Source organism: Saccopteryx bilineata, chromosome 11 (assembly GCF_036850765.1).
Source record: "Saccopteryx bilineata isolate mSacBil1 chromosome 11, mSacBil1_pri_phased_curated, whole genome shotgun sequence".
In the NCBI taxonomy this organism is placed as follows: domain Eukaryota; kingdom Metazoa; phylum Chordata; class Mammalia; order Chiroptera; family Emballonuridae; genus Saccopteryx; species Saccopteryx bilineata.
Window position 1 is genome coordinate 64,334,364 of NC_089500.1, and position 13,614 is coordinate 64,347,977.

At 56.7% G+C, this 13,614-nt stretch overlaps 1 protein-coding gene across 2 annotated transcripts in view; it reads right to left on the reverse strand.

Annotated features, from left to right (window-relative positions):
* Positions 1-13,614, reverse strand: part of CHCHD6 (coiled-coil-helix-coiled-coil-helix domain containing 6) — a 347,090-nt gene that overhangs the window by 55,064 nt on the left and 278,412 nt on the right. For both annotated transcript variants that reach the window (XM_066247225.1, XM_066247224.1), the window contains one exon: positions 3,975-4,045. In XM_066247225.1, coding sequence (XP_066103322.1) covers positions 3,975-4,045 — 71 coding nt within the window. The remainder of the gene's footprint in view (positions 1-3,974; positions 4,046-13,614) is intronic.

The following is a 13,614-nucleotide window of genomic DNA, read 5'->3' on the forward strand; positions in this document are numbered from 1 at the left end:
TATCATGCCTCAGAGCAGTGACTTTGTATTAGAGACTTCCCTATTATGTATATTGGATTAAGGGTTTGGACTTCTACACTATAAAATGGAGGCAGAACGGGACTTGGCGCTTGGTTCCTGAGATTATCATTAGAAGAGAGAGCAGAGGAGAGCAGAGAAAAGCCACGTGGAGGAGGCCAGGAGAAGCAGCCAAGATGGTGGAGTGCTGAGTGAGATGCCAGTTTGTGTAGAGTTTGTATTTGGGATAAGGAAGGAGATGGGGAACTGAGGAGAATAAGTCTGGTGAGCTAGAAACCTTTGATTCTAGGAAACTCGGATAAGTCAGTGGCTTTGTGAGCACTGAATGTGAGTGGGTTTTGGAGCCCAGTGTGTATTTTTACTTGCCCGCCGGGTGCAAGCTAGGATCAAAGGCTATGGCCCATCAGTTTTTGGCTCCATGGTTTCTTTACCGACTGTCCGAATCCAATGCGAACCTGCATAGGCCTGGCTGCTTTGATGGTGGCCTTGGCCTTGCCTGCTGGCTTTACAGCACTGAATGTCAGAGGGTTTTGGAGCCCAGTCTGTGTTTTTACTTGCCCGCTGGGTGCAAGCTAGAATTAAAAATAATGGCCCACCAGTTCTTGGCTCCATTGTTTCTTTACCGACTGTCTGAATGCAATGCGAACCTGCATGGGCCAAGCGACTGCTGTGATAGTGGCCCTGGCTGTGGCTCCTGGCTTTACACTCTCCATTTGACTTCTTATCCAATCCCAGAGAGTTTCCCAGTTTGCCTTCTCCCGCCCCCTTCATCTGTCCTTCCTCCTTTGACTCCAGTGTATAAAATAAACTGTAAGACTGCCATCCTCCAGAGCCTTTTCTCAAGTTTTTGAGATGTTGCTTCTCCACAACTATTATCTGTTTGGCTCAAACTCAAAAATTCTCTACAGATTTGTACAGTAAGATACTATACCAGTAACTGTTGACATCATGGTGTTGTATCAGAACAGCGAGAAACAGACGTTTTGCCACACAATTAAGAAGCCAAATTAAAGTCTTTATTTTAAAGCCGGGACCACAGGGAGACCTAAGTCATTCAAATCATGCGGCTCTGAGCACAGTTTGAAGTCAGCTTTTAAAGACAGAATTACACCCTGATTGGGAAATGGGGAAGAGGGAGAACCTAGCAGTAAAACAAAGCAGTGAAACAAGCTCAATTGCAATGCTTATCTATAGGATTAATTCAGGGAGAAACATTCTGGGAACACCTGCAACCTCGCAGAACTAGCCCAAGGCCACAGCCTGGGAAACCAGCCTCAAGGCCAGGGGTAGGGAATCTTTTTTTTTTAATTTTTCTGAAGTGAGAAGCAGGGAGGCAGACAGACTCCCGCATGCATCTGACCGGGATCCACCTGGCATGCCCACAAGGGGGTGATGCTCTGCCCATCTGGGGCATTGCTCCATTGCAACTGGAGCCATTCTAGTGCCTGAGGCAGAGGCCATAGAGCCTCCTCAGCGCCCGGGCCAACTTTGCTCCAATGGAGCCTTGGCTGCGGGAGGGGAAGAGAGAGACAGAGAGGAAGGAGAGGGGGAGGGGTGGAGAAGCAGATGGGCTCCTCTTCTATGTGCCCTGGCCGGGAATCAAACCTGGGACTTCCACACACCCAGCCAATGCTCTACCACTGAGTCAACCGGCCAGGGCGGCAAGGAGTCTTTTAGAAAAAGTAAGTTCTGCTGAAAGTTACTTATGCTAAGAGCCTTTCTCTTCTACATTTCATTAGGTCTACTTCCTAGGTAGTTCCTCACTCAAACTCTAAATGGGTTGTTCTTTGCTTTGTAGATAAGAAAACCAGAGAGGTTAAGTGACTTGCCCAAGGGCACAAGAGCCAGTCAGAATCTGGGCTGAGGTATGATTCCAGGTTGTCCTGACTCCAAAGCCCTGGCAGGTTCTTAGCTCTATCCTTCTGCCCATCTTATGTCTAGAGGGGCCCTTCAGGGACAGGGAAGATGCAAAGACAAATAGTGAAGCACAGTGGCCCCAAAGCAATCTCAGCTAAGCTAAGCCCAGCCCAGCAGGTAACCGTGTGTGACAGTGGACCGCCTCTCTAGCTCTGTCTTTCATCTGAAATGGAACCAACAGTGAGTGACAGCATAGAGCTGGAGAGCCTACAGATCACCTGCCATTAGCAATATGCTTAGTGAGCGCGGTGGTAGTCAAGAGGCGGTGCAGACAAGTAGCCCTTCCCTTCGCCCAGCCCCCTTTGCCTTCAGAGGCTGTAGGGATGAGAAGGAATATGACGGTGGAGTCAAATGCACTAAGCCAGGGACTAGGAGGCCAGGAGTCCCAATTCTCGGGAAGGGAGGCCACATAACAGGTGACAAGATGCATGGCTAGGGACTGTAAAGCTGCCTGGCTTCCCTGGAGCTTCTTCCCTCAGCAGGACCAGAGGAGAGGGAGGGGCTTTGGAGGGAGGGGCGGTGCATTAGGCATTGCTGCCTCACAGACACTTCAGGCGGTGGGCCAGGGTGAGGAGCTAACCCTGATTTAGCCCTTTCCAGGGATTTCATTACTAGGGTGGCTGTCACTCATCCCCCTCTGAGGCATGACTGCTTCCCAACCTCTTTCTCTCACTGATTGTGATTCTGAGTATTTCTTAGCCCCAGGTGAGCCAGATGGGCTCTCACCTGTGAGGACGGGGCTGTGCGTGCGTGCGTGTGAGCGAGCGAGCGTGGGAGTGAGCGTGCGTGCGTGGGAGCGAGCGTGCGTGCGTGCGAGCGTGTAGAAGGGCTTCCTGCAAGGGCACTGGGACAGTCCATTCCCCAGGGTCCACACAGCTCATGGTGCTTACTCACAGCCAGGCCCTGTAGAATCCCAGTGGGCAGGCAAAAGACCCTTCCTCAACGCCATCTGCCCAATGGAAAATTCTTTTTCTGGGTCTCCTATTACTACTTACTACAGGTCTTGAACTCGTCATGATAACTGTCTTCTCTTTCCCAAACCTACTCTTTAGGGGTCTCGACCCCAACCTAGGGGTACTCCTGCCAGCTTTAGGCACACGGTGCAACCCTGGGCCTGAACTGCATGCACGTCTGTCCCCTGCCCCTGCTGACTCCTCACGTGTTTCTCACCACGTGTTTGCAAGCAATGTGTCACCTCCTAGTCACCCAAACCTCCTGTTTCCTTCTCGTGGTGCCAGACACAACCCGTCACCACTCTGCACTACGGCTGGTTTGCCTGGGAGTCACCCTGACTCACCCTTGAAAGGGACAGACCTGGGAGGGAGGAGGAGGACGTTGGGCGGAGCCTCAGGTTGTTTTATGAAGTTATACTGGGTCCACGGAGCCCATCTTCACACAAAGGACCCAAGGGCCCAGCTGGCCCTTCTCCACAAGAGCCCTCAGACCTCCCCTGACCTACACCCAAAACTGGGCAGAACAGCGTCTGTACTGGACGTTCTGCATGCACACCCCACCCTAGTGTTCCGGCTCTCGGGGCTTCCCCCAGCAGCACGGGAGTGTGACGGGGGGACAGAGTGCTGCCCTCAGCACTGTGCAGCCGAGCAAGCCCTGCTGCCCCTGAGCTCCGGTCCTTCTGGGAGTTAGCAGGAGCTTATGGAAGGGGGCTAGGCATGCAGAGGGGCTCACAGGGAAGAGAACCCCTCAAAAGCTACCTCCATAAATGGGAGACCAGCAGCACCCCTTCCGTGGCTTCCCTACGGCCTGGTGGCCAGCTCATAGGATAGCCCGCCTGGAATAGCCTGGCCAGTCCACAGAGCCCCGCCCTGGCTGCCGGGTGCTGGGGAGAGGTGAGTGCTGCTGAGGCCTCCACACAGACGACCCAGCGGCTGCCCCGGCCCAGGCGAGAGAACCGAGTAGAAGATGGTGCTCTGCGTCATTAGAGACATTTGAAATCAGGCAGGTGGTGCAGGTTTCAAGCCATGTATGGGGATTTTTACAAATACAGGCTAAGTTTACAAAAGTAATAAACAAATTCTTACTTTATCGTGCTTTCCATTTTCGAAGCTGCCTCATGGAATTGCTGTGAAGACAGTTTATACAGCTCAGCATTCTACAAAGAGAAAAACAGAACTGGTTACAAAGACTGAAATTCTTCTCTGGCCCCCTCACAGAACGCAACTGCATTAACAACTGACAGATGCTAATGTCCCGACCAGCATCAAAGCAGACTGGCGACTGACTATGTTTAAGTCTAACTCCCACCCTGAACCAACCACAGAGACAGAGTCCTAGAGGACAAAGGATGAAAGGACTGGGACCCTTTAGCTCAGGGATTGGCAACCACCCTGTAAAGCCAGTGGCCACCGCCATGGCCAGGCAGGTTCCCTCTGCATTCAGGCAGACGGTAAAGGAACTGTGGAGCCAGAAGATGGAGGGCCACTCTGTTCATTAGAGTCTCATCGCAGCAGACGAGCAAACAGGCAGGGAAAACTGCTTCCCTTTTTCCCTCCCGGACTCACAGGCCCCCACCAGCCTCAGCGCCCCCAGCCAAACAGGCCTGGCAGAAATCTCAGGGCTCCCAAGCCCCTCGGCACTCCCCTTCTCCCTCTTCTCTCTTCTTCCTCTCTCTCTCCTTCCTCCTCCTCTTCTTCCTCCTCCTCCTCCTCCCCTTCTTCTTCTTCTTCTTCTTCTTCTTCTTCTTCTTCTTCTTCTCTCTCTCTCTCTCTCTCTGTCCTCTCTCTCTCCTCCCCAGAAAAACAGGCTGGGGGGAAAACCCCATATCCAGCACTCCCCTACCAAACAATAGCAAACAGTTGCCTCTCCGCAACTGCATCTGCTGCCACGAGAGGCGGCACCACAGCCTTCCACAGACCACACACGTGGCGCTGCCCCAATGCAAGGGAGCAACCTAAAAAACAGTCGTTTACCCAGCAACCACCCGTAAGCAAATCCTGGCCTGCCACTTGGCTGTGCATATAAAGTTTTACTGGAACAGAGCCACACTCAGGACTTGCTTACACACCATCCATGGCCGCTTCTGTGCTGCAGTGGCCCAGCTGAGTTGTCCCGAAAGAGAATGTGTGGCTCACAGAGCCTAAAACATTGACCATCTTTAAAGGAAAAGCTTGCTGAGTCTGAATCTGGTCCAAGACTTATGTTACAGGTACACTTTGCTGCCCAGAGAGACAAAGCAACTGGCCCAGTCACACAGCGAGCGGCTGTGCCAGGGCTGGAGCCCAGGTGTCTGATCCTGAGTCGGGCACGTGCCCTGCTGACTGCCAGGACCAAGGTTCTTCTCAGCATGGTGACAGCCCAGCCAGAGCCTTGCAGAGTGGTTCCAAAGGCAAGCACTTATGTCCTTCCTGAGGTTACCCAGTGAGTGTGTGTTACAGAGCAAGGCTGCTGTGGGGACAGCCAGCTTCGCAGTAAGCTAGGCTGGACTGAACCCCGGGACCACCACCTTGTGATTCTGGGTAAGCCATCACAGTTCTTTGTGCCTCAGAGGCGGGCTGCTCCAGGCTACAAAAGCCCAGAATCCAGCACTCCCCATGTGTTTCCCCTGAAGAGACCAGAAGTCACAGAGCAGCGAGCCCCACCTGCCACCAGGCTCCCTACGGAGCCATGAGGCTCACGACGGGCAGACTGACTTCTTGTATGAAGACGTTGCAAGGATGGAAACATGCAGAGGGCAGCCCAAGACAAGGCTGGCAGTCAGACCTCCCCGGTGAGGATGACAGGCTAGCAGCAGATGCCATGTACACAAACATCCTGGCCGGAAAGGAACAAACCCTTCCTTAGAGCAAAAAAGGGGACAGGTGCCCAGACCAGAGCCAGGCAGGAAGAGTGTCATGCCCCATCACCCCTCTGCAGGGAAAGCACCCCCCCCCAGGACCTACAGGGTATCAAGGGTGGAGTGTGGACATTAACAGACCCTCACCGCATCCTTGTCCCACGGCCTCAGAGAAGAGCCAAGTGGGAGGTAAACAGAGGAGAAAGGCCTGAGGGAGCAACCTGGTGCTGCCGGGGAGGCCGAGGCCAGGCCTCCAGCCAGCCGCTGGGTGAGCCTGCGCAGGCCACGCTCGTCCTGGCTCGTGCCCTCAGCCTGATGCCTCCCTCCGAGGGCCACCAGGCATGCAGCTAAGAAGCGAGGAGGCTCCCACACACACCAGTCCAAAGTAAACAGGCGCTCCTGTCCTCGCTGCAGGCTGCTGGGCGCCCACAGGGGCGTGCGCACTCCAAGCTGTCCACCGTGTCTCTCTCTGAAGCTGGACGTTCAGCCAAGAGACCTCAGGTGGCCCGTCCAGGTGAGAAGGCGAGGAGTGTCCAGGGACACCAGGGCCTCCCCGTGCTGAGCAGCAGCTCACTGTGGCACCCGGATGGGGGCTGTTGAGGTTCAGTCTGGGCCTCCGGTTCATGAGCCCACACAGGAGACCACGTGGCCCAGGGACCCGCACTCTACCTCTGGCTTTGGCACATGTTGGCTGTGTTCTCTGGGCCACTCACTTCCTTGAGCCTGTTTCCTAGCTGTGGGACAGGTCCTCCCTCCCTCACGGGGTGGCTGAGAGCCTGCCCTGCAGAGCCTGGCGCACGATGTCCTCCCTGTCCAGAGGAGCCTCTCTCCTTGACCTCGGAACTCTCTACAGCGATCACGGGCCCTGTCTAAGCACCCCACCAACACTGGTCTGCTTCCCACACACAGCTCACGGCACAGGCCTGTCTTTTTTGGAAAAGTGTCAGGTCCCCATCTTCCAGGCCCCACCATTCGTCAGTGTCCCTTTCCAAGGGAGCATCCGTGCCCCAGACAGGCCCAGCAGGCTGTGGGAGGACGGAAAGCTCAGGCCTCTGTGCAGCCACAGGGTTGAACTCAGTGAGCAGTTACCCTGAGCTCGGCTTAAACATGTGGTCAGATGAGATTTATCACAGGAAGTGCCCACAGGCCAAGTGGTTGTGATTACCCCACTGCAGCTTCCTCTACGGCCTCACAGAACAACACGGAGGAAGTCCCCTTCCTGCCCCGCCCCGCCCCACCCGCCCTGCCTTTGAGTCTCATCTGCCTGAGCAGAGCCCAGGACCAGCGGCGCTGGGGAGTCCCCCACTGCTGCTCCCCCGGCCCACGGAGGTCCTGCTCAGACAGTGGGAGTGCTGGGTGGCTTCCCGTGTTCAGGACCTTGTATCCGCCAGGCCTGCCAGCGGCTTCTGAGCAGCACCCACACCCCTCTGCTGGGAACGGCAGGGTACTCCGCAGTTTCCTGGGCCGCAGCACCATCGACAGAATTCTAGAGGGACTGGGGGCCCCCAACATTCACACTGGGAGCCCACGGAGTGCTGAGGCTAGTGGACGAGCTCCGGGACCCACTGGGCTCGCAGGCGGCGCAGCAGCAGCATCAGAACGGACATTCGGCCGTCACCCCAGGTGACGTGCAGGCTCCAGAGAGGGCAGCTGGGACAGACCTGCCTTCTCAGGAGCTTACTGAAGCCTGATTTTTTTTTTTTTTTTACATTAAATAATGTTTTTGAAAAAAACAACACATGGTTTGAAAAGGCAAAAGCAGAAAGGCCAGAGGGTAGGTATCAGTGACCAGGAAGACCCTGAGAGCCCGGACCTCCGCACCCCTCACCGCTACGCGGCCCGGTGGGTTGTCTGCACACACGCACCTGCGGGCACCGTGTCTGGCGTGCTTCTCCTCAACATCTTTGTTGTTTTTTTTGACAGAGACAGAGAGAATTGGAGAGAGGGACAGACGACAGGAAGGGAGTCTTCACTTACTTCTTGCAGACCTGAACCATTTATTTTACCTGCTGAACAGTATCCTGTTGTAGGATCGGACCCCCACGGCTCACGTCAGCAGTTCCATACTGCGCACAGGAGGATGCCTGCCCTCGTCCACTATTATAGACAATGCTGAGAGGCACATCGTGGCATCTACACCGTGAGCATTTCTGTGCTCAAGTAAGCATCTCTGAAGGTACATCCTCCAAGGTCAGATTCTTGAGTCAAAGGGTACCTCCAGTGTTAATGAACTGAGGCTTACAGGGTAAGCAGAAACGAGTCAGTAATGAGGGGGTCCTGCAAACAGAGCTGGCAGCAAGAGGGCACACAGGAACACCCCTCAGTAGATGCTGTAGTCAGACCAGGTGGAAGGGCCAGGGAAGGAGCCGGGGGGGCCGGAGGGAGGTCGGGGTGTCAACTGTAGCCTGAAGCCCAGGAACACAGCCCATAGTCAGTGAGTGGGAAGCAAAGGTTTCATTTTTTAAGCAAGGCAGTGGCAGGGTTGATTTGCATTTCAGAAAGAACATTCTGGTAGCTGTGTGGACGGTGGCGGTGGCGTGCAGCACCAGGAGAGTACCTGGGTCCCCGCAGCGCCTGCGCCTGATAAGAAGCCCTGTCACCCATTCACAAGTCACTGGGAACTCATTCTGAAATGCATTGTACTGAATCTGCACACGTGAATGAACACACACGATCGTGAACTGCTTCTCCTCGGGAATTTTTCTTTCCCCTCAGACTCTTATGATTCCCGATTCTGGTGTCTTTTCCCTCTGCCCTATAAACGGTCACCCCTCCCCCTCCTCCCCCAGCCGCTCCGTATGTGTGATGAAAATCAGAGACCTGATTTCCATTAATTAAATCTGCCATTAACAATTAAATAATGTGAGCAAGTAGGTGTGTTCTCTCTATAGGCTTCAAAATTCGCAGTGATTCTTCAATTACTTCGCAAGTACTTTTCATATTTCATAATGTCTGATTTCTCCAAGGACCTGGATTTGCAAGATCAGAAGGGAGTGCAAGGCTGAGGGGAAGAGCGGCAGGAAGACCCGGATGGGGAGGACAGGAGAACTGGGGGCAGGACGACTGCCGCCCCCACGGAGGAGCTGCGACACAGGAGTGGGGGCCTGGAAAACCCACCAGCCCCACGGAGGAGCCGCGACACAGGAGTGGGGGCCGGCGAAACCCACCAGCCCCATTCTTAGAGCAGGTGCAGGCGACTGCGGACAGGACGACAGCCCGGCTCATCCTGAGAGCCTGTGAAGGAGCGACTTGGGGACTCTGGAGCCCTGACAGGCAGACACCTGCACTGGGTGTCACGGGGACATTTCTGTCCGGCAGGAAGACAGAATTAAGGTCTAAGGAGCATGGCAGGACCAAGTGTGAGGCCACCTGTGGTGGGGAGGATAGGTGTGGACCCTGGAGTCAGACGGCCTGAGTCGGGACCTAGTCCCACAAGTGAGGGAACGTGGGCGGCACCCAGACGCGGTGTCTGTTCCCTTGGCTTCTCGTCTGTGAAGGGAGGATATTAATAGAGCCTCCTTCGTACAGTTTTGTTGGAAGTGATATAGATGCTAATGAGATAATGCACACAAAATACTCAGAACTGTGCCTGGCACAGCGTAAACTCAAGGCACGTTTTAAGAACTTAACACTCAAAAGCATATCGACCAGGGAACATATCTGGAAGAGGGACCTGGGTGCTAAGAGTGAGGGAAGGTTCCCCGAGGATAGAAACTCCACAGAAAAACGGCTTTTCACCTGCCTTGCTTGCTGATAGATCCCCAGAGCCTCTAACACTGCCTGGCACTCAACAGGCCCTTGATAAAAAGTTGTTGAGTAAATGGAAGCCGGGGTCAGAACCACAGGAAAAGATCCAGAAACACCATAAGGACACAGTCAACTGGTAAGGTTTGCTGCTGCCACTCCATGCCTCACTCTGCTCCGTGGGCACCATGGACAGAGTCAGGTTCGGACACAGGCCTGTGAGGGAAGCTCTGAAGAGTGGGTGGGCCCATCTGGAAACACAGGGTGTAACCACAGCTCAGAGCAGACCTAGGGCCAGGCAGAGAGGGGGCTGCAGGAGTTAGGACCTCTGAACAGGCTGGCCCTTCAAGCCCAGAGCAATGCTTTAAGGTAGGAATGTGTAGAAATGTGTGCGCCTCTGCCAGATGAAGACCAGGCCAGGTCAGGCCAGGGGCGCCCACCAGGGCTGGACCGCAGTGGTGAGAGGCAGGACCCTAGACAGGTCAGCCCACCTCCCACATGGTGCCCCAGCCTCGCTCTGTGTCAGCGGCCCTCTCGAACCAGAGGCCATGTGGAAAGCACACAGGTATTAAACTGTGCAGCCTAGGACCCTGGGTGACTCCCACAAACCAGTGCAGCCAGGGCAAGGCCCAGGGTGGGGGTCGAGGACATTCCAGAACCTGAGAAGGACAGGTGAACCCCAGACCAGTACTGTCAACTCGAGCCTGGCCAGTCGCTCAGGCAGATGCAGAGCTCACTGTCCAGATTTACAGCTTCCCAAACCTTCCGGGAAGGCTGCTTTCAGAGGAGGAAAACAAATGTGTTCAGAATTTGGAGAATCTCTGATTAGAAAAGAATAAAAACACAAAGAAATTAATATAGGTATTTTGGGGAAAGTTCAAATAACATAAAATGTATCTCTAAAGACATGTAGTTAGCTAGACATTCAGTGAAAGAATGAATATTCAACTTTGGTCAACTGTGTAAGAGGCTGATTCCTGGCTGTTTAGTTAGAGTCTGTCTACTATGTCCTTGTCCTGTTCCCCTTCTCCTGCCACCGTCCCCTTCCCAAAACATGAAGCTGTCACCCAACCTCATTAGAAAACTACTCCTCTGCTCCCTCACCCTTCCCCTTATACAGTTCTTTAAGCCACTGCTACTGCTAAAAACAGCCTTAAGGGAAGCTAGCCAGGAACACCCTGCTTGGCTGTCATGAGGAAGGGGGTCCCCATTGTCCTGACTTGCTCTGGCACTTACCCCAGATGGGTACACAGACCACAGTCTTCACCCTTACCCCAAGGCCCACCTTCATCAAAATCCATATGGAATCCCTTTAATACAGAAGTTCCAGCCTTCCACATTCTCCTTACTCAGGCCACCAGTGACTGCTTCTACAGCCATCAGAGCACAGGGCCACACCAAGGGACCCCCATCCCCCAGGACAGCCCCACTGGGACCTGTCCTCCCTCCCCCGGGACGGCCCGACCGGGACCCACCCCCCTCCCCCCTCCCCCAGGACGGCCCCACTGGGACCCGCCCTCCCTCCCCCGGGACGGCCCCACCGGACCCATCCTCCCTCCCGGAGGACAGCCCCACTGGGATCCGCCCTCCCCCCCCCCCCCCGACAGCCCCACTGGGACCCGCCCTCCCTCCCCCAGGACAGCCCACCGGGACCCACCCTCCCTCCCCAGGGACAGCCCCACCGGGGCCCGTCCTCCTCCCCCGGGACTGCCCCACTGGGACCTGCCCTCCCTCCCCCGGGACGGCCCCACTGGGACCCACCCTCCCTCCCCCAGATGGCCCCATTGCATCCCCCATCCTCCCTCAATGCCTAGGACCGCCCTACCTGGAAACGTTGCTTCTGCTAGTGCTCCTAACCAGGCCATTCACCCTTTTCCACTTTGCCCCGTTCTGCTTTCCTGCGTCTGCTCCTTGATTCTGCTGAACCTTCAGGTCATAGTCCCTTCTTAGCTCCCTTTTCAGCCCTTTGTTACCTCTGCCTTCCCTCTACTCAGGTGGACCCAGCCTGGCCCCTCCTGTTCCATCCCGAGACCCATGTGCTCCTCTCCCACCAGCCCTGACACCACCGTCAAGTCCAGCTCCACACCACGCACCTTCGCCCCGGCCACGGAGACTTGGGACCCAGAGACGGCCAAGGAGACCCGGGGTCCAGGGACGGCCGAGGGGACCCGGGATGACCTGGGACCTGGGACCCAGAGACGGCCGAGGGGACCCGGGACCCAGAGACGGCTGAGGGGACCCGGGACCCAGAGACGGCCACGGAGACTTGGGACCCAGAGACGGCCAAGGAGACCCGGGGTCCAGGGACGGCCGAGGGGACCCGGGATGACCTGGGACCTGGGACCTGGGACCCAGAGACGGCCGAGGGGACCCGGGACCCAGAGACGGCCGAGGGGACCCGGGACCCAGAGACGGCCGAGGGGACCCGGGACCCAGAGACGGCCGAGGAGACCCGGGGCCCAGAGATGGCCAAGGGGACCCGGGGTCCAGAGACAGCCAAGGAGACCTGGGACCCAGAGACAGCCATGGAGACCCGGGACCCGGAGACGGCCAAGGAGACCCGGGACCCAGAGACGGCCAAGGAGACCCGGGACCCGGAGACGGCCAAGGAGACCCGGGACCCGGAGACGGCCGAGGGGACCCGGGATGACCTGGGACCTGGGACCTGGGACCCAGAGACGGCCGAGGGGACCCGGGACCCAGAGACGGCCGAGGAGACCTGGGACCCAGAGACGGCCAAGGAGACCCGGGATGACCTGGGACCTGGGACCCAGAGATGGCCGAGGGGACCCGGGACCCAGAAATGGCCGAGGGGACCCGGGACCCAGAGACGGCCGAGGGGACCCGGGGACCCAGAGACGGCCAAGGAGACCCGGGACCCAGAGACGGCCAAGGAGACCCGGGATGACCTGGGACCTGGGACCCAGAGATGGCCGAGGGGACCCGGGACCCAGAAATGGCCGGGGGGACCCGGGACCCAGAGACGGCCGAGGGGACCCGGGGACCCAGAGACGGCCAAGGAGACCCGGGACCCAGAGACGGCCAAGGAGACCCGGGATGACCTGGGACCCGGGACCCAGAGACGGCCGAGGGGACCCGGGACCCAGAGACGGCCAAGGAGACCCGGGACCCGAAGACATGCCATGGCGGCAATCACCACAAACGGGGCTCCCACCTCAGGGGAGCCTTCCGCACACTTGTAACTCCTGTCATTCTGGGCCAGCTTCCCTGCCTGTTCCCCTTGACAGCTCTCCCACCTTCATTAGTGCCCACCCCTGACCTCCTGTGGTTGGCAGGTGACCGTCTCAACTGCAGAGCTGAGAGAGGCTGCTGGACACAGACACACACGTTTCCTCCGGGAATGAGCGCCTGGCCCATGCCCCTCACCCTCAGGGGAGGGCCCCTCGTCTGTCCCAGGGCCCGGGGCCCATGGCGACAGGGGAAGATGGCCCTCTCTGCCTGGGCCTGCCTCTTCACGGGCCTTGTGAACCGTGCCTGCCTGTCTTTCTGGGGTGCTCTAAGCACGCAATGAATAACAGGTATGGGGCATTCTTAACACATTGCCCAGGATGGCAAGGTTCAATCACTTCTTCCTTGCTTCCAACAAATATTTATCGAGGGCCTACTGCTCGCTAAGCCTTGCTTCACAACCTGGGGCACCGCCGTAGTCAAGAGAAATGGCCTTAGCTGTCACAGAGCTGACAGTCCGGGTATGGAAAAGCAAGACAACAGTTCTCGGTAACAAGCGCCCTCCAGATACAGCAGGTGAAGGGGATGCTGCCTAACGAGATGGGGTGGGGCTCGTTTAAACTGGCTGATGCAGGAAGGCCTCTCTGCTGGGATGACTTGGGGTAGAGAGCTGAGCAATGTGACGAGATACAATATCAGGAAAAGCCCTGAGGTGGGACTACTTGTTGTGTTCTGGGAAAAGCAAGGGCAGCAGGGGTGGGAGATGTTAAGACGAGAAAACAGAGGCAGTGAAGGGACAGGAGGGCCTGACCATGCTCACGCAGCTCCTACCCAGGGCTGGCGGGGAGCCCCAGCAGGGTTCTGTCGGGGCTGATGCCCTCTGACGTCCTGTATAAGGGAGAGTCTCCGAGGAGGCCAGGGGAGGCCCCAGCTGCAGAGAAACCCATGTTCCACCC